At 41.8% G+C, this 22,351-nt stretch overlaps 1 protein-coding gene across 2 annotated transcripts in view; it reads right to left on the reverse strand.

Annotated features, from left to right (window-relative positions):
- The window catches only part of LOC139460776 (uncharacterized), a 44,009-nt gene extending 24,703 nt beyond the window's left edge, over nucleotides 1–19,306 (reverse strand). For both annotated transcript variants that reach the window (XM_071242248.1, XM_071242247.1), the window contains exon 1: nucleotides 19,077–19,306. In XM_071242248.1, coding sequence (XP_071098349.1) covers nucleotides 19,077–19,260 — 184 coding nt within the window. In that variant the 5' untranslated portion in view covers nucleotides 19,261–19,306. The remainder of the gene's footprint in view (nucleotides 1–19,076) is intronic.
- Between the last annotated feature and the right edge of the window lie 3,045 nt (nucleotides 19,307–22,351).

Raw genomic sequence — 22,351 nt, forward strand, 5'->3', positions numbered from 1 at the left:
CGCCTCAATAGTCTACAAAGTATTGTGCTGCAATGTTATTGTAGGGATTGCTACTTTGGAAGCGAGACGGTCAGGTAGACAAGTGCTTAAAGCTTTCTCTCGTCACGCCGAAGACCCGGGTTCGATTCCCGACATAGGTACAATGTGTGAAGCCCATTTCTGGTGTCCCCCGCCGTGAAATTGCTGGAATATTGCTAAAAGGGACGTAAAACCATAGTCACTCACTACCTTGGAGGCCAGTTTTGGATGCTAAATATCAATGAGTCCATTGCCCTATTCCAATCAGTACAAAAAGCCTCACAAACGCAGGGTGACCTGTTGAGCTATATAGGGCGTTGCAGCTACCTTCGACTGAAATATGCCCGCAGTTCTATCGACTATATATTCATTTACCACATTATTGGCCCAATCAATGAGCCTATATTGCAGTCAGAGACATCACTGAGGTTTTTGCTTCACCCCAAGATCAACGAATGTTGTATGGATCACACATATGTGACGTAAATGTGAATAGATTCATTAATACCAAGACGCACACTTGTTAAAGTACACGCCATTTTATTCAGCTGTCCGTTATTACCCCATTTAGGACTAATTAATCCCAGAACTTTGACTCTTAAAAAGATCTTTTCAAGTTATAAATGGATATTTGTTATTCGCTTTCAGTTGTTTCCAGCAGGCATATTGTTTAAGATCAGTGGTTTGAGAAAAATATGATATATTTTTTGCATAATCATTGACTGGTGAGGATGTTGCTAGGATACATCAAAACAACGTTCGCTTATATGATTAGCCATCATGAATTACTTTAACCGGTACACTTACACTTTAACCGGTACACTTACATTTTAACCGGTACATTTACACTTTAACCGGTACGCTAACACTTTAACCGGTACACTAACACTTTAACCGGTACACTAACACTTTAACCGGTACATTTACACTTTAACCGGTACACTTACACTTTAACCGGTACACTAACACTTTAACCGGTACACTAACACTTTAACCGGTACATTTACACTTTAACCGGTACACTTACACTTTAACCGGCACACTAACACTTTAACCGGTACACTAACACTTTAACCGGTACACTTACACTTTAACCGGTACACTAACACTTTAACCGGTAGACTAACACTTTAACCGGCACACTTACACTTTAACCGGTACACTAACACTTTAACCGGTACACTTACACTTTAACCGGCACACTTACACTTTAACCGGTACACTTACACTTTAACCGGCACACTAACACTTTAACCGGTACACTAACACTTTAACCGGTACACTAACACTTTAACCGGTACACTTACACTTTAACCGGCACACTTACACTTTAACCGGCACACTAACACTTTAACCGGCACACTTACACTTTAACCGGTACACTTACACTTTAACCGGTACACTTACACTTTAACCGGTACACTAACACTTTAACCGGTACACTAACACTTTAACCGGTACACTTACACTTTAACCGGTACACTTACACTTTAACCGGTACACTAACACTTTAACCGGTACACTAACACTTTAACCGGCACACTTACACTTTAACCGGCACACTAACACTTTAACCGGTACACTTACACTTTAACCGGTACACTTACACTTTAACCGGTACACTTACACTTTAACCGGTACACTAACACTTTAACCGGTACACTAACACTTTAACCGGTACACTTACACTTTAACCGGTACACTTACACTTTAACCGGCACACTTACACTTTAACCGGTACGCTACCACATCGCCCAGAGAGAGAGAGAGAGAGAGAGAGAGAGAGAGAGAGAGAGAAAGAGTGAGTGAGTGAGTGAGTGAGTGAGTATGGTTTTACGCCGCTTTTAGCAATATTCCAGCAATATCACGGCGGGGGAGAGAGAGAGAGAGAGAGAGAGAGAGAGAGAGAGAGAGAGAGAGAGAGAGAGAGAGAGAGAGAGAGAGAGAGAGAGAGAGAGAGAGAGAGAGAGAGAGAGAGAGAGAGACGTCCAGTCATTATTTGAGCCCCTTAAGGCCGGGGGCCAGGCTGGCTAACAACAAACATAATCTTTAACGTATTTTTGTTTGATGCGTCCGACCGGTCTCGGGAAAAACGCACTTGTAAGACAACGAAAACGTCCCCTTCTAAATATGTGAAACATCAAGCATACTACGTCCAATGTTAAAACAGAGCACCCCTGTTAAAAAATCCCAAGTGAAGAATCAGACTGCGCGTATATGTTCTTGGCTATTTGTTTATAAGTAAATTTATATTGATATACCCAAGTGAACTGTTAATTTTAGAAAACATTCATGTGATGATCAAAACAAAGGGAGATAACCGGAGCTGGTACAACTTGACTGGTTTTTTGTCTGTGCCCGTTTGCGCGAAGACAGACCCAATTGGATATAATGGGCACGTGTCGCCACTCGGCTTGTTCACAAATGACATGAGTGTTAACGAATGCCTTTTAAAGAGCCAGTTTTAGGGATCTGGTCATTCAAATATCTCGAAACAAAACCGATGAGAAACGGCACAGCTGCGGAGCTCTGTTTACAGGTAAACCTGTAATTATTGCACATGTTCATTGCCAAGGAATACCTTCAGGATCTACAAACAATAAACAAACATCAATATAAGAATAAAAGAAGTTGCTATCCATAAAAAGTGCCATGTGTTCGTGTACTTTCAACTTCTAAATGCCTGTCAATAAAATCGGTACGACGCTGTATGGAGCTCTGTGAAGCGAGGCCTCCACCGTCGTGATATGAAGTGTAGCGTGTACACGTTTTGTGTATAAGGAGGGTTTATGACCTGCCGCCCCCACTAATGACTGTTTATTGATTAGGCTGAAGATTATTTAGTAGTTCCACAAAAACACTTGTATGCTTGAATTACTTATTTCACAACAAGAACATGTTGACGAGACGTTAAACAATCCAGGTTGACGGAGCACCGTCTCAAGACAATATTGAAGAATTTCGATATCAGAAATAATCTCTGTATTCGTGAACTGGCAACGTATACGCGGTGGTGGTGAACTTGACACTACCGGGATATGTTGATATTGATAGACGTATTGACATATTGAATAGATTGAAAATATTAATATCGGGTCCTAAAAAAAAGACGGAATTCATTCCGATTCCATACTGAACAGAAGAAGTAGCCTAGTGGTTAAACAACTCGCTCGTCACGCCGAAAACCCGGGTTCGATTCCCCACATTGATACAATGTTTGAAGCCCATTTCTGGTGTCCCCCGCCGTGATATTGCTGTTATATTGCTTAAAGCGGCGTAAAACCATACTCACTCACTCAAGATTGAACGAGGAAATTACATATTTCTGGCAAATTAGAATCCGACAAATAATATCTTGCGTGAACTATGGGGAACTTGATTCACATGTGGGGAACAGAACGACATCACGTGATATACATGTGGGGAACAGTACATCACGTGATTTACATGTGGGGAACAGTAAAGTATCACGTGATATACTACTAGGAACAGTAAGATATCACGTGATTCACTACTTGGAACAGTAAGATATCACGTAATTCACAACTGGGAACAGTAAAGTATCACGTGATTAACTACTGGGAACAGTAAAGCATCACTTGATTCACCCGTGGGGAATAGTAAGGTATCACGTGATTCACCCTTGGGGACTAAATGTAAGGTGTGGTCGTTTCCAAATTCTATCAGGCGAAATCAAATCTCCAGGCAACATAGCTCTACGTCGAAAACGCAGTATGTTTACCTCCCATTTGATCCCCATGAATATTTAAAGCCATGCCGAACTAGTGTTGACCTCCCACAATTCTATAGAGAGAGTCGTCATTATTAAAATGCGGGTAAATATTTTAGAGCTTGTATATTTTCACCATCCTCCAGAGGCTGTAAATAATGTTGATATCTGATATAAGAAATGAACGACTCGTTGTCGTTGTTCATCGTATATTATATCTAAAATGGATATAATTATCATTAAACCACCCGCATGTTATCAGAAATGAGCGGGCCACTGTAGCTTCATAATGCCCTCATATTAACTTGACGACAGGTCATTATCACGCCCGTTGTTAGTCGACGTCATAGGATAGGAAATGTTGACGTCACGTTCAATAGTGACGTCATCGTGTTTGTTCTTTGACGTTTCCATATTTGTAAAAGTGGGTCAGTGTTGATTGACACTGTTGACATTCGTGTTGATTGCAGTAAATGTTTCAAAGCCAATATTGTTGTTTCTTTTTATTTGATAACAAATTCCATCCATTTTAGCTATAATAACGGTAACGCTTTTTTCAGGACATTACCATTTGCAGAAGCCGTAGCTCTTTTCAACTGCCCTCCTTCGTTGGGCAGTTAATGGAAGACCTCGGGCTTTTTCAAATGATAATGCCCTGAAAAATAGCGTTACCCTTATAATAAAACACTTGGTGATTTATTCTCCCTGCAGGGTTTTATTGTACGATAAACAACGACCACGAGTGCGCTTCTCGCCGTGTATTCCCCCGGCAGTGTTTTATTGTACGAAAAACAACAACGAGCTGAAAATTATTTGCAGCCATGCGCCGACATATGACCATTTTAACCAATCACATTTGATCTCGCACTTCCCCGTTTCTCGCGAGATTTGAATCACCCCTGTTCTTCACCACACTGGCCGAACTATAACGTAAGACTGTGAGATATGAGTGTGGTGTACAGTTCCTTTCCATCAACAATGACGGAATTCATTTGCTGACTCACAGTCTGCGACAGGTTCTTGCTTGTGGAAGAAACTCTGTAATGATGGATTGTTATTGGTTGCCGGATCTAGTGTCACAGCACGTGTGAGCGTGCATGAAGCGTGCGCACACCCCGCTCGGCAATGTGCGGGTTTAAGGAAGGCTCTAAATGTTTTTGTATGATTTTTTTAAACATTACTATTATGTTTTAACTGTTACCGTGGGTTGGCACGCAGAGAATGACGGAATTTGACAATGATGAAATGATATATACTCAGCATTATTTTTGACGGGTCACGCAGATTATAAAAGATAAAAGTATTAAAAAACCCGTCGCATTTTCAATTTACAAGAGTGCATCAGGAAACTGAGCATTTCATACCCACATTGACTGTTGCTTGTCATGTACTGCACGTGCATGGATACCTTTTCCATCACCTTCAGTGAGTGAGTGAGTGAGTGAGTGAGTATGGTTTTACGCCGCTTTTAGAAATATTCCAGCAATATTACGGCGGGGGACACCAGAAATGGGCTTCACACATTGTACCCATGTTGGGAATCGAACCCAGGAACCTTCAATCACCTTCAATTTTTCACCCAATCATGCTATGCGAGAGGGGGAAATACGCTCAGAAGAAATAGCTCGTTAAGATGGACAGGTTGGATAAAAAAATGTGTTTGATTGCTTGCTTGTTTGTTGTTTAATGGCGCACTCAGCAATATGCCAGCTATATGATGGCGGTCTGTAAATAATCGAGTCTTGACCAGACAATCCAGTGATTGACAACATGAGAATCGATCCACACAATTGGGATACGATGACATGCATCCAAAAAGTCAGCGAGCCCAGCTATTCGCCTCTTTCGACAAACATAGTCGCCTGGTACGGCAAGCGTGGGTTGCTGAAGACCCTTTCTACCCCGGATCTTCACGGGTTGAAAAAAGGGGAGGGTAGTGAGTTTTTTGGAGGGTGGGTAGTTTGTGGAAGCTGCTGTGATAAGAGATCAAATGGGATGTGGGTTTTGGTATTCTCTCAAGGAACATAAATTTGATTGAGGGCAAAACTGAAACATGAAACACTGGACATAGTCCTCCTGAAACAGATCATGGTGTTTGTTTTCTCCTGTCACAGCAAAACTAAATCAGTGTTTATAGCGGTCGGTCGTCACCCCGAAGTCCTGGGTTTGATACCCCACATTGGGACGATGTGTGAAGCCCATTTCTTGTGTACTCCACCATGTTGATGGAATATTGCTAAATACGGCGTAAAACTATATTCAATCACTCATTTACAAGACAAGACAATTTATTCAGTATAGAGGCGAATGGCCCAAAATACAGAAATATGGGAGTTACATTTCTAAGAAGTATAACTTACATGTACTAGGAGAAAGGTGGGGTGAGGTGAAGTGAAGTTAAACGTCGCGTTTAAGATTATTGCGCTTATATAAGTGACGTGCATGCACGTGTGTGTGTGTGTGAGTGTGTGTCACTAGACACTCCCCTCTAAAAAATAACCTCGTCCAAATATTTGACGTCATCAAGTTGCGAGCGCATGTTTGAATCTCCAGAAATGACGTCATGATAGGACAGGGTTTTATCGTGAAATATAGCACACTTCGTCCTTCATTAATTGTTCTTTGCTAATTATCGCGTAGCTATCTTATATTAAGTAATATTAAACACAATTCTTACTTTTTGCTTATTTAATTAGGCATACACGGGATCAGTTCTTTGTGTGTATCTTGAGTGTTGATTATATTTATTAATATGTTTACTGCGCTGTCAGTTCTTATTCATTTACTAATACTGTAAACTACGCTTATAACGAACGCACTTATTACGAACTAACAGATATAACGAAATTATTTTGTTGGTCCTGGCCATTTGTGTATATATGCTGAATACATGCTTATAACGAACTACAATTCGTGGACGCTTTGAGTTCGTATTAACCGTAGTTTATTGTATTGGATAATAAAGCACTTTGAAAAACATTGCAGTGTGTGAAAGAACTGATGCTCCGGCAAGTGGCATTGTCTGGTTGCCGTGGTAATCTAATCAGCAGGTATTCCCTCACAGACAAGCGTGGTACTCTCCATCTCATGTCAGAGTTGTGTCGCATCTCAACAGCGTGTCAGCCCACGAGCAGGTTCATCTGATTAGCATGACGTGTCTGGCAGGCGCAGTTCAATTAAAACCAACTCTCGCGACAATTCGCGGGATTTCGAGACCTTTGAAAACAAATCGTCTGATTAGATTAAAGTAGAGAACTGAACTTGAACGTTTTTGCTTCGTACTGAGAGCACACATCACACACTGGATTATCCAACACCCTGCTTAATGCGGGGTGAAGAAAGACGGCATTTTTAGATAAGGTTGAGCGAAGGACGGACGGATGGACGGATATATAAACCTTTTTCCTATCTACAAGGTCGAATGCCTTCTTAAAGTCTATGAAGGCGTAGTAAGAACAGCCTTTGGGCCTACACAGATACTTAGAACACAGAGCGTGTAATTTAAATAAATTATATCACCAGGTGTAGAATAGCCGGACCTAAACCCGCCGTGTTCTTCACGAAGCAATCCATATAGTTCCAGCCACGAACGTAAAGCGATTTTTTAAAATGTTTGTAAATAGTTTACCCGAGATATCTCAGAAAGAAACTTCTCTGTAGTTAGTAACAACTGTTACAGATGAACTTTAGTTTGTTATAAAGGTAGTTCGTTATAAGTATATATACAGAATATATACAACAAATGGCCGGGACTAAAAAATAAGTTCGTTATATCGGTCAGATTGTTATAAGCATGTTCGTTATAACCGTAGTTTACTGTAATTATATACTGTTGTATCGACGCTTCGACGCTTCCTTACAGTAATCAAAACCATTGTTGAGGCGCTATAACATCGGTTTCCCGAGATTTTGACACATAAGGCTTGAGAGTCCTCCAAAATCATTTGCAGATTGATTTCATTGATGTTTCCTCAATAAGTTTCACGTTTTATCTGACAACATCGTCTAAAATCATGTTTTTCACTCAAGTACCTTCGTAGATTTGATTCACACATGTAATTTCAGAACAACCTATACTTCTCTGACTTGAGCCTTGCACAATCCTTGTTAAATAAATTAAACCACGGAGGTTGACGTCATGAACTACACTTTGATGATTTAATACATGTAGCTCCTGCCTACAGCACCACAACAGCGTAGGGTACCAGTTTGGCTAAAGCTGCATTTATGTCGTTATTGAGTCACAACTTTGAACTCTTTTCAACAGAGATATCAGTACCGAAAGCAGAACATTGACTGTCTCTCCTCTCCTCTCCTAATTTATAAGTACAGTAAACTACGGTTATAACGAAATTAAAGGGACCACTAATTTTAGTTTGTTATAACCGTAGTTCGTTATAAGCATATATACAGCATATATACAATAAATGGTCGGGACGGAAACATAAGATCGTTATATCGGTCAGTTTGTTATAAACGTGTTCGTTATAACCGTAGTTTACTGTAATTGTATTCAGTGGCATCTCAGACTTGGGGGGGGGGGGGGGGGGTTGAAATAGTTTTTAAGACACTAACTGTAGGCAGATGATCTGACTCCGTTCGGGACTTTACCTCGAATCTGATAATACTGGAAAACATTTCAGTAGATGCTATGAAGTATTCCACTGTAGTACATCCTGGGGGGTGACATAAAATTAAGGCTACCCGGTTTGTCAAAAGCTGTTCTTCCATTTACAATGTGTGTGAGTGAGTATGGTTTTACGCCGCTTTTAGCTATATGCCAGCAATATCACGGCGGGATACACCGGAAAATGTACCCATGGGGATTCGAATCCGGGTCTTCGGCGTGACGAGCCAACGCTTTTACCACCAGGCCACCTCACCTAGAACCACAATAATGACCAACCGTGACGTAATCAGAGTCGTCATTAAGTTACTTTGATCTTGTACTCTGTGTGTCGCACCTGTCCAATAATTGATTGTCTTCAATTGTTCCTGAAATAAACCACATGCCATTAACAGCGTTACAACCCCCCTTGTGTCTGGAGCTAAGTATTTAAATCAACAAGCGGGGTTGAAAATAAGGAGATTTAAAATAGGAACACGAGACCGTTTTGTCTGCTAGTTGTATGGAATCTGTGAACACAGCATGTCGGTACCATGGGATTTGTGCCGTGCACGTCACCTTTTCATGAACCTGACACCTGCATCCCACGAGCATCCCACGAGCAGATCATAACATCGTAGTGACATCGTACGTATTGAACAAAAGCTCAAACATTATCTGCAGTTACCATCATGATCGATCTTCATCACTCGCATCTTTCCGTAACCTTCAAAAGAGCACTCGGTTCACCTCGGTCAAATAGGACACCTCGGTCTGCATTGTGAAGAATCCATATTGGAACTGTATTTTCTAAGTTTATTAGTTCACGTGACTATCATATTACACAACACAATAGGAGGACGGCAGTTATGACCCTTATGTAAATGTTACTCGATATCAAACTGTATACGTAATATTAGGAAACATTTTCTTTTCGCAAAGTCGCCTGTCATGTTTGCTAGAAAATGTGGAGGGATCCATAGAAATGGGGCTTACAGTATAATCATTCAGTATCATTACTCCATTGTTGCCTGAGGTATCTTTTAGCTAACGGAATAAGCCGAGAAGACCCAAATGCTTCATCAACACTCGCCTCTTTCCGTCTCTATTCGCCCCTTTCCGTAACCTGCAAGAAGATTCGTCAAAATAGTCGCGCGAAGACGGAACCAAGTCGCTAAAGTGACCACGGGCGGGGCATGAGCCGCCATTCGGCTTGCCTGGAATGACAAGAGTTGCTCACAAATGTGAAATGGTAAGTACAGCCATACTCAACTTCACGATGAAAATGACTCCCTGAACACTATAATCTCCCGACCCCATGATCCATTGTGATCTCATGAATCATTGGCTGGCTGGTTTGTTGTGTCATCGTACCCCGACGGCGTAGATATGTGCATACTATATTTGATGGTTCCTCTCGTCCCCTGTCGTGAATTCAATGAAGACCTGCAGAACTGAGTTTCGTATTAGCAGAGTACACAAGAAATTGGCTTCACGCATTCCCACCTTTTTGGGAATCGAACCCAGGTCTTCGACGAGTCGTGGGAATGCGTATATTTGATAGTGATTCATAAACCCATGCTCATGACATAGTCGTATTCGTACCTTGGACACTACATTTAGCTGATATTTCTTGTAACTAGGAAGAGGCGGTCGGGTAGCCTAGTGGTTAAAGCGTTCGCTCGTCACGCCGAAGACTTGGGTTCGATTCTCGACATGGGTACAATGTGTAAAGCCCCTTTTCTGGTGTCCCCCGCCGTGATATTGCTTGAATATTGCTAAAAGCGGCGTAAAACCAAACTCACTCACTCACTCACTACAGCTATGGAAATGGTTTTACCGCTTTGATGAACAACGAGGCTATACACAACAACCCACTCGATCCACCGTGAATGCACAATACCCCACTCGATCCACCGTGAATGCACAACAACCCACTCGATCCACATTGAATGCACAAAAACCCATATAAACCATTTCACCTTGAATACACAATTCCCCACTTCACCCGATCAACACTGAATACGCATTCCTCATAAGTTATGCTGGAATCTGTTCAGAGCGAGTCCAAATCGTTTTATTACGGCAATATTAATATAATACTTTATTTCTTTACGATCCAGTTCCGCAGTGACCATAAATCACCCAACTGGTCAGCCCCACATACAGTCTCGTGCAGGATTCAACACAATTAGTCTGTCAAACATTTAAGCCGTATTCACAGAGGCATTTGTTTAATTATAACTTCGACTTAACCGTATCTCGACGTGTGTCCCGCCCCACAACACATTTACGATGTTTGTTAATACGTCGAACACCGTATTGTAAACACACGACCCTCGGTTGACGTTCCGAGAAAGGGTGTCACACGGGAAACGCCTGTCTTAACAAGCGGAAGTTGTAAATTAGTCCTGGCCTGGCCTCGCTTTGACATGCAGGGGATAATTTGTTGCTGGCATATTAGTTGTCATTGATGCGATCTCTTCCTTGTGTAAAATACTGCTGCTACAACTATTGCTACCTACCACTTCTACTACTACGACGACTACTAGTGCTACTGCTGCTGCTGCTACTACTACTACTACTACTACTACTACTGGTGCTACTGCTACTTCAACTACTACTATGACTACTAGTACTAGTTCTGCTACTATTACTTCTACTACTACTATTACTCCTACTACTACTACGACTACTAGTGCTACTGCTGCTGCTACTACTACTACTACTACTACTACCACTACAGCTATTGCTACTACTATTACTTCTACTACGACTACCACTGCTGCTGCTACTACTATTACTCCTCCTACTACTACGACTACTAGCGCTACTGCTGCTGCTACTACTCCACCTACTACTGCTATTGCTACTACTATTACTTCTACTACTACTACTACTGCTACTATCAACATTAATACTGTTACTGCTACTACTTCTACTATTACTTTTACTACTACTACTGCTACTACTTCTGCTATTAGTACGACTATTGCTACTACTACCATGACTACTACTACTGCTACTATTACTTCTACTACTACTACAACCACTAGCACTACTACTATTGCTGCTGCTACTACTTCTCATATTGCTGACTACAGACCACAGTGTTATAGCTACATTCCAAGGTTTTCCACTACCATGCCATTGCCGCTACAAGTAATAACAAGAATGCCTTTACAATATCAACAATATTTCATATCAGTAATCACAGCCAACAAACAGGTGACTCAAATATGTGTGAAAAATAGATTAACTAAAAATATCGATCGCCTCTTATTCCCGGGGTTCCAATGTATGACAATACTCCAGCTGTATGATGGTGGTCTGTAAATAACAGTCCAGTGATTGATATCATGAGCATCAATCCGCGCAATTGGGATCGATGACGTGCTTCAACCAGATTAGCGAGCCTGAACACCCGATTCCGTAAGTCGCCTTTTACGGCAAACATGGGTTGCTGAAGACCTATTCTACCCCGGATCTTCACGGGTCGAGTGAGTTAGTGAGTGTAAGTGAGTGTGTAGGTGAGTGTGTGAGTTGGTGTGTGAGTGGGCGAGTGAATAAGTGTGTGTGGGGAAGTGAGTGAGTAGGTGAGTGTGTGTGTGTGAGTGAGTGTGTGTGTGTGCGTGTGTGTTTGAATGAGTGTGAGTAGGTGTGCGTGTGCGTGTGCATGTGCATGTGTGTGTGTTTGTGTGTGAGTGAGTGAGCCAGGTTTTACGCCATCTTGAACAGTATTTCAGTTACAGATAAGAAATGATGTTGACAAACTCCACCAATATTTGGGATCAATCCTAGGCCCGGCCGCACACAGACTGCGAGTGAGTTGGTGTGTGAGTGAGTGAGTGAATTATGACGAGTTTCAGCTTAATTTACGACGTAATCTCAAAGTGATGCCTGTCACAGATTCGCGGACTTCAGTGAAACCCACGAGTCCACAGCCAAGCAAGATCACATCATTGTGGAGAACAAAAACATCAAACTGTCTTAAAGCCACTTTGTAACTGGATATAGAAAAATAACCATCAGTTCCTAAACTACTCAATCTGTTAAGAGTAATGAACGGTCATGTTTGATGTCTTGTCAATTGTTTTACCGACACGCAGTCCGAAGCCGTCTATTATTTTCCCTGATGCCAGACATTGAAGTATCAGATACAGATAAAGAATTGGGGTTGGGGATTCCAGGAATCAAATAAAAATGAAAATGGAATCAATAACGTGTTACTTTTGTCACACTGATATCTGAGAAGAAAAATACCCATTTGTTATAAGCTCTCCGAAACCTTCGCCTTGTGTTTTGCACTTTCCTGTTCTATCATACATGTGTCTCAACTGCCGGACAAAAGAAAGAATACACTTGAAAATTGGATTTGCACAAAAACATACAAATGTTATTAAAACGTTATTAGACTGAAAACAGTCCCCTAAACCCTGCTAACTAAAGGTCCAAAACACAACTGCGATACCCGTGTCAAATACATCACCATCGAATAACCATTTCTTGTTCGTTTCTTTTTAAGCCATCATCAAACATAGGTGCATACTTTTATTAACCCGGCAGTTAATATGGTGAGCTGCCTCTTTCAGTAGTGCGCTGTACAGGGGTTAATGAGCTGCAGTCGTGGTGAATCTGGTCAGAGTTGCTGGTCGATCAGGCTGGCTGACTTTGCGTGTCATCGTACCCCGACAGTGTGGATCGTTGTTCTCAATATGAATAACTGGATTGTCTGGTCCAGACATGATTATTTACATGCCGCTGTCCTATAGCTGGAATAGTGGATGAGAGATTGGCTGCGCTGTGTTGTACATCACGTGACAGGAGACATTCCCATGGAAACACTGGAAATCTTAGAATACCCAAAGCACGACTGGTCCAGTCCCTTCAATCATGTTTACCATTAACTGTCTGTGCAACAGCTTCCAGTGGCAATAAGAGAGCGTCTTATATATAACACTTTAAGGTCTATCTTAGAAACTACAATCTAATGGTGAGGTGAAATGGTGTTTAACGTCGCGTCCAAGATTATTGCACTTTGTTGTGTGTATGTGTGTGTGTGTGTGTGTGTGTGTGTGTGTGTGTGTGTGTGTGTGTGTGTGTGTGTGTGTAGTTGCTTGTACTAGTCCGGACTGATGCCGATTTATAGTGCTAGCTCACTGAGATACTATGCCGCAGTTTAACATGAAAACCCCACTCAGACACAGCATACCGACTCCGAGCCGACCAGTCCTTGGTTTAGCCCCTTAATGCCGAGCGCCAGACAGGGTAACAACATGTACCGTCTTTTAACATCTTTTGGTATGACGCGGTCGGGGATCGAACCCCAGACCTTCCGCTCTCCGGGCGGACGTTCTACCACTAGACCACGGAGGCGGTCACAATCATAATGACGATGACGACGGCGGTGATTTAAGAAATAAACGACGAGTGGGAGTTGTGTATCGTACAGTAAAACACTGCAGGGAGAATAAACCATGAGGGGAAATAACCCACACTTCGTTGTTCATTGTTCTTTGCGATTTATCGCGTAGCTATCTTATATTACACATTCACTGCTAGATGAACAGGCATATTTAGAACAAAACTCAAAACGGGAAAGACCCGTGAAGATCCGGAGCAGAATAGGTCTTCAGCAACCCATGCTTGCGGCGTTATACAACAAAGAGAGAAACAAACAAACAAACAAAACGAGAAATGAGTCAATTATGATGTGACAAGCATGTGGCGTCACATAAAACACTATGACGTCATGATGTCCATAGAGACCAACCGGCTTGTAGAGTTTTATTACAAGAAGGTGTCTTGGCAATCAGATGGGTATTTATTCACGATTAATGACAATATGTCATCTCGTTATCTTCTCCATCACATGCCCCGTCGATGGAAGGATCTCATTTCATCATACGTCAGACTTAATAAATGAACGCGTAAGGTTTTGTGCCGCGTTTTGCAAAACTCCAGCCATGTTACAACAGAAATGGCCTCCACAAATTGTACCCAAGACGGGAATCGAACCCGGGACGTCCGCGTGGAGAGCCTACACGTTCACGGTTTGGGTAAGAAATTACAAATAATGATAATAATAATAATGAGTCCATTTGTATGGCGCTAAACTCCATACCAGCTCGCGTGGTCATGGCGCTTACATTATTACCCCGGTGAATGGATCAGCGCGCACTCGATATTCATTCTCAGCTCCCTGGGGATATACAACCCAAGCTGCCTGTGAGGCGCTAGAAGGTTAACAGCCACGTTACCATCTCATCCTACCGGGTACCCACTCACTGCTGGGTGAACAGAGCAAAGGAATCTCGTCTTTGATATTTACGTGTTGATGGGTCGCTAACCCGTTTATCCAGACGGAGTGTCTGTATTAACGAGGTTCTGTACAGGTCATTTGTGTTTGACACAGAAAATACTGTATTCGTGCCTGTTAAAGACCATTTATCTAACAACGAGTTGTTTCATAACGAATGTAGCCGGCAAAAGCGATAAATGGTATCTAACAATCATGTTCCTTAGGCATTGCTAAAAGTACAACATTTGAGCATTCGTCTATTCTCGTGATCGCAGTAGCGCAATAACACAACGGACATCAGTGACGTCATCCGAATTACTGCTTACTACTCATACCTAGTTTGACCCTCCGCAAAAACAAAATCAGTTACATCTGTGGATTATCAAAGCGATGATGATGATGATGATTGAGTGAGTGAGTATGGTTTTACGCCGCTTTTAGCAATATTCCAGCAATATGACGGCGGGGGACACCAGAAATGGGCTTCACACATTGTACCCATGTCGGGAATTTAACCACTACCCGGCCGCCCCTGATGATGATGACGACGACGACGACGACGATGACGATGATGATGATGATGATGATGATGCAAACAAGATAAGCTCAAAGAACATTGATTAAACACTCTAAAACCAAAATGTTTCGTCTCATACGTATGAATTCGACTAAAGCATGATAAAGCTCCCAATGAATTACAATCAGGAATGAAGTCCGCATAATCTGACCTTAGGTCATCACCATAGAGTAGCTAATCACAAACAGGGAATTCTATCTCACTCATGCTTGGTACCCGCTATCTCAAATGGGTTATTAACACACAGGTGTGTAAGAAAAGCGGATCTGGTGCCAACAGGTCTCAGAGCTGTACGCGATCTAACTGAGTTATACATAAAGGTTATTACACAGACCGACCTCAAACACAGATACCACATCGCATTGCCCTTAATTATCACGTGTGTCTGGTCGTCGTGTGGCTACTAAATGTCACAGGCACTGACCATAGCGATGGATGACCACCCAGATGCTTGTGTCCATCTCGTCCTTAGAAGAAGCAGACACCATGGTTACAGCCAAACAAGCATTTTTTTTTAGCAAATTGTTATTAAGTCTTTGAAAGGCATTTGGATGTGATACACATAAGGAAGAAGATTAATGGATTTCAACTTCCTCATTATGAGTAAGTACAACGTTTCGGAGTATATGTGGGCGGTCGGGTAGCCTAGTGGTTAAAGCGTTAGCTCGTCACGCCGAAGACCCGGGTTCGATTCCCGACATGGGTACAATGTGTGAAGCCCATTTCTGGTGTCCCCCGCCGTGATATTGCTGGAATATTGCTAAAAGCGGCGTAAAACCATACTCATTCACTCACTCGGAGTGTATGTATGTCTTGTTTGTTTAATTTTTGAGCCACCATCCAACATGGGTGTATATTTTCTTTTGCCTGGTAGTGTATTTCCACTGATGTTTTCTGGTCGTGTTTATATTGTAAAGAAGGGGATGTGTATGCAATACTGTAAGGGTCATTCTCGGAATCTCGCATTCTCGCGAACTCGACCTTTGGAAACGAGCTAAATGTACCAAAAGTGCGAGTGATGCAGGTCTCAGACGTTTACCTCTTCGGTGAAACCCACGAGCACGGGTATGGTGCTCTCAAACCTAGAAACATAATCGGGGCGAACCGGGATTCGAACCCACAATCATAGGTTTCTGGCGTGCCCAAGGGACGCAACTCTGCACAGCGAATCGCGGCGCCTTAGGCGACTGGTAATCTGAGCCCTTCAAAAGTGCGAGAATGCGAAAGAGGCGTGAGTCTCTTTTTATGAATGTTATCTCCACCGTCGGGATAACAAACAGTCGAGTGAAGAATCAGTCACATTGACCTATCGACAACTCAGCCAGTTATATAAATCATTGGGAAGTAGGGTCGGCTTCTGTAGTAGCGAGAAATAAAGGCACAAACGAGTCGCTGTTGTAAATTAAGGAGATAAACATGACGTGCTATCAGATTTGCGGGTACTATTGATAAATCACTACTCTGTATTTTCATTCTGAACCAACTGCGGAAGGCGGAGGTTTCAAAAAGCAATACAGTAAACAACGTTTATAACGAACACGCTTATAACGAACTGACGGATATAACGAACCTACTTTTTTGCTGTCGTTATGCTGTATATATGCTTATAACGAACTCCGGTTATAACGAACTAAAATTAGTGGTCCCTTTGAGTTCGTTATAATCGTAGTTTACTGTATGTCCGCGTGTCGAACTACTCAATAGCACCCGCAAATACCCAAAACACGTAATGTTAATATAAATACAGAAGGTTATAAGTAATATTCTTTATTACTTGCCCGTGAAGAGATCACCCATTTAATAAACATACAGCTGTATTACACATTTTGTAATACCAAAACGCGTGCCTATGTACTCTCGGAACACGTTTCACGAACAAATATTGAAAGCTCTCAACATCCCTTGGCTTTTTTAACGACAGTGCGTGTGGAAGTGATAGATCACTGAGAGGAGCTTATGCACACACGATGACCCCAGCAACCTTGTTGCTAGGCTGACGTCACATGGCAATGTTTCGCCGATGGATCTTCCACAAATTACGTCATCGGGTATTGTGACGTTTTTGTAAACTTTGAGGTGCAAGGCCCACTCGTTTTGTAGCGCAACTGCAGTAGTTAGTCTAAGTTAAAGTATGAGAGTTGCGATAGTCTTAGTTCATCTTATGACGTGTTTGAAGTATTATTCTGTTAAACTCAATTGGACTTACCGTGGATCGTGTAGGTGTCAGCCGATCAAAAACGTAATAAAATGGCAAGTAATAAATAAAATACTAAACTCGCTCCCGTTTAAAACCAATTTTATGAAACTCTTGAATAGTTGTCACTCGTTTCATAAAATTGGTATTACACGGGAGCTCGTTTAGTATTCTACATTTATACACTTCCTTGATACATGACGTCATTCTTGAATACTTAAGTCATAATGCAATGGGTGATGTTTACCAGACAACTTCTTTGATAAATATTAATATTAACGCATAAAAGATACTGAATGAAATCTTTTATCAAATATTGGGACATGATACATATCAATAATAGGCTAAGTGTTTAATCTTCCGCGTCTAAGAAGGTTTACCACTTCCGGGTTAGAGGAGGGGCGAGAGTTTGGTTTAACGCCGCTTTTCGCAGAAATTCATTTGTATCTGAGGTTCTCAGCTTAATGTGGAATCTTAGACAGTTATAACTTTTTTCACAAACCATTAATGATAATCAGGGCAAACATGCGATTCGAACGCACGACTATAGGATCCTGGCACCCCTAAGGGACGCAACTCTAGACATTGACTTGTGCCGACGAGTCATTACTGCGTCATTTACTGAACCGAGTCGTCTAATCAAATTCACCAGCAAAGCAAACGTATGAATGTCCAGGGGAAATTAAACAAATTTATGCATAAAACATGCATGGATTTCGATGGATTAAAGTTTACCCTCTATGTCTGAATATTTCCATCAACTTTTATTTCATGAATATAGTTATATAGTCATATATATATAAATATTAGGGTCCAATCTCATCAGCTTATTGGCCTTTACAAAAGATCTTCTAAGTTCAATAATCTTAATTCCGTCAGATAATCAACAAACGATTCAGGTAGGAAAGGGTCCGAGGGACAAGCGCAGATACAGCTTTTTGTAAATAAAATACAGTAATCCACGGTTATAACGAACACGCTTATAACGAATTGACGGATATAACGAGCTTACTTTTTTGGTCCCGACTATTTGCTGTAGTTATGCTGTATATATGCTTATAACGAACTACGGTTATAACGAACTAAAATTAGTACTCCCTTTGAGTTCGTTATAACCGTAGTTTACTGTAGTGCTGTAATTGACTGGGCTATAAACCTGATCACTTATATATATAAACTGCCGGGCAAAAGAAAGCATGTGAAAATTGGATTTGAACAACAAATTATAAACGTTATCAAAACGTGACGAGGCCGAAAAACAGGCTCTGAAACTCTCTAAACTTAAGGTCCAAAACACAAGTTGGATACGAATACAGCACCATCGAATAACATTGCTTGTTTGCTTCATTTTAGCCACCGTTAAACAAAGATGCCGACTTTCTGTTCCCGGCAGTTTATTTCTTAAATAGATATGTTTAATAAGCTTCCAAAAGGCTTGGGGGGGGGGGGGGGGGGGGGGGGGAATATTTAAAATATTCAATACCTGTAAAACTATCTCAATTACCTATTTCAAATGACATTCAGCTCTATAAAAAATACACACGTAGATATATGTGTGGCGTGCGCGTTGAGAGACTCGGACGAAAGCTAAACGATAGTATAACGATCTTGTAGACTTAAAAGAAACAGAGGTACACAAAAGTCACCTACCTGCAAATGGCTCCAGGGAAAACGCGGTAGCCAAGGCTAGGGTCCCAAGGAATACGGCGGTCAACACGAGCGTGTTCTGCTGGCCCCTAATCATGTTGCTCGCGGGGTAGTGAAAAGACAGAACAGCGCAGGAAGCCGCCAGTTTTGTTCTGTTCTGTGCCCAACCCACGTGCGCGTGTTGCATGCGACTTGCCTCTCACTCTTGACTGACAGCTCGTTTCACAATACACAGTGTTTCACTTCTTGCCAACAGTTACCAGTGCTTGCAGATATAAAATTTCTGGGTTTATATGCCCGTAAGGAATTTCAATGCACACCTGGCCGCGGTCACTGATTGGTTTACCTGGTGTGCAGACACGGACGCGCGGACACTACACCGTGACCCACGACTCTTGATCTTATTGATCGTAAATCGTCACTTATAAAGTTGTCAGTATCACTGGGAGAACCCTTCTGATTGGTATAGGGATAGCGTCGGTCAGAATTTTCCGCTCTGCGTGGGGAGGATTGTCGGAAGTTGAAACTACCGCTGAGATATCTGTTATGAAGGATAGGCGTGTTTACTACTTGGAAAATCGCAGGAAGTACGTGGAAATCAAGTACAATGCCAAAAGAAAGATACATCCCAGTTTGATGGAGGCAGAAACAAACATGAAATAATATTCGATGGTGATGTACTTGATACGGGTATTTGTGCTTAGGACTTACGTTCAGTGTTCGAAATAGACATCGGCCCTAGGCCCGAGGCCGACAGATTGTTCTCGGGCTGATAGATTAAAAAATTCAGCAGATTATTTTAAGCTGTAAAAATGGTAAATAAATCATATCACTGAGACTGCTTGGTGATACAGGGCCAAGCGTCAAAGTACTCGCTCGTTATCTCTACCAACACCACACCGAAGCCTCGTCAAAATAATATTTAGCTTCATAAACCTATCTGTCAAATCATTCCTTATTTAAATCTATCACTTTTCACAAAGTTAGAACATGCGAATTTCTTTTCAATTTATCATAATTTATCAATAGATTTAATATCATGAACTATTTCCCGCAATATTATTGAAAAGGATATAATCAGGGGCACTTGCTTCGACAACGGGTCCACATCGAACATGTCAAAGAGCAATAAAAAAGACGATTCAAGCAAATCGTAAATAAATAAAATAAAGTAATAAAAAGAATCAACACCACATTTTTCAAAATTGTCAAACTTACACCTAAGTTACTGGTTCCATCTTTTCGTGCGATCGTGTAATGGAAGTGAAATGACATCTAAGCATTCGACGCCTCGATTTGAAGGCTCGGACGCGATGATTAATGCCAAAATATATGCATGACTAATCTTTGTCACAAGTCGTAACCTAGCACGGTATTTATCTTGCTTCATCTATCACCACACGGCTTCATCTATCGCCATAGAGTCTCTAGGAACTCGGTGCGATGGCAGTAAAAGCTTCTGGTTGACTGGATGTGTTTTGTAATTTTATTGCAAGAGTATGTCGCCCTGCTTCTGCGAATATGTTTGCTGCCTACAGTGTTTTTTTCGGGGGGTAAAATGTTTGGGCTCCCAGTTTACTCTGCTGAGTTTCAGACACTGCTTACGTTTGTTGTTTGTTTGTTTGTTGTTTAAGGCCGCACTCAGCAATATTTCAGCTGTATGACGGCGGTCTGTAAATAATCGAGCCTGGACCAGACAATCCAGTTATTGATGTCATGAGCATCGATCCACGCAATTGGGATACGACGACATGCATCAACCAAGTCAGCGAGCCTGACCACCCGATCCCGTTGGTCGCCTTTTACCACAAGCATAGTCGCCTTTTACGGCAAGCATGGGTTGCTGAAGACCTGTTCTACCCCGGATCTTCACGGGTCGCTTACGTTTGTAATTGTTTTAATATGTTAAGGTCATAATATACCAAAAACAGTTTACAAACAGGAAATGTTTATTTTTTGGAGATGTATTTTACACGAAGATCATTGTTGGTGTCAAGTGTATGCTTTTTTTTGTCTGTAGATAATCTAATACTGCATGCCTTAGCTCTTATGTATATATTTAGTCATAACTTATGTATCAGACAGTTAGGCCCTGAGCTAAATTATCACTGACGTTATCAAATAGTTAAATATAAGTTGCCCTGCACATTGTATATAGTTGCACAATTTGTCTTCCGCAACCCATGCTTGTTGTAAGATGCGACGAAGGGCGCAGCGCTGTCAGGGTCAGAGTTGACTGATGCATGTCACCGTATCTTGCGATTTCAGTCACTGGATTGTCTGGCCCAGACTATTGCTGAATGCGGCGTTTAACAACAAACCAACGTTGATGGTGGTGGTGGTTGGGATTTTATCGAAAAATAGATTGTCCCCGAACATTCTTGACAAAAATAGCTATGCTACAGACCTCTGGAAAAAGCCAAACAAATTGCCTGCCACAAAAATGACATTGTTGCAAGGTTATTATTTTCTTTAAAAAAAAAGTCAGGAACATGGTTTTAAATAAAAACATGTCTGGGTTTGCAGCTGAAGCTATCTAATCTCGATGCAAATCCCAGAAGGCAGGTCAATTTTGACGAGATTTTAGATTTATCAAGGGGATAGACTATGTTGACGATGCAAACGTAGTTCCTCTCATAATGACTAGGAGCCTGATATATGGTTGTCTATAGTTATAGGATATCGCCTTGTGTTGAGCCGGGCAGTGGGGGAGGAACTATGGAATATCTGCTGACCACGCGTTACTGACCTGCTGACCACCTGTTACTGATCTGCTGACCCCGTGTTACTGATCTGCTGACCACGTGTTACTGATCTGCTGACCAAGTGTTACTGATCTGCTGACCAAGTGTTACTAACCTGCTGACCAAGTGTTACTGACCTGCTGACCAAGTGTTACTGACCTGCTGACCACGTGTTACTGATCTGCTGACCAAGTGTTACTGATCTGCTGACCAAGTGTTACTAACCTGCTGACCAAGTGTTACTGACCTGCTGACCAGGTGTTACTGATCTGCTGACCATGTGTTACTGACCTGCTGACCACGTGTTACTGACCTGCTGACTAAGTGTTACTGACCTGCTGACTACGTGTTACTGACCTGCTGACCAAGTGTTACTGATCTGCTGACCAAGTGTTGCTGACCTGCTGACCAAGTGTTACTGACCTGCTGACATAGTGTTACTGACCTGCTGACCATGTGTTACTGACCTGCTGACCACCTGTTACTGATCTGCTGACCCCGTGTTACTGACCTGCTGACCACGTGTTACTGATC

This window comes from Haliotis cracherodii, unplaced genomic scaffold, assembly GCF_022045235.1.
Source record: "Haliotis cracherodii isolate W230 unplaced genomic scaffold, xgHalCrac1.p SCAF_14, whole genome shotgun sequence".
Taxonomy (NCBI): domain Eukaryota; kingdom Metazoa; phylum Mollusca; class Gastropoda; order Lepetellida; family Haliotidae; genus Haliotis; species Haliotis cracherodii.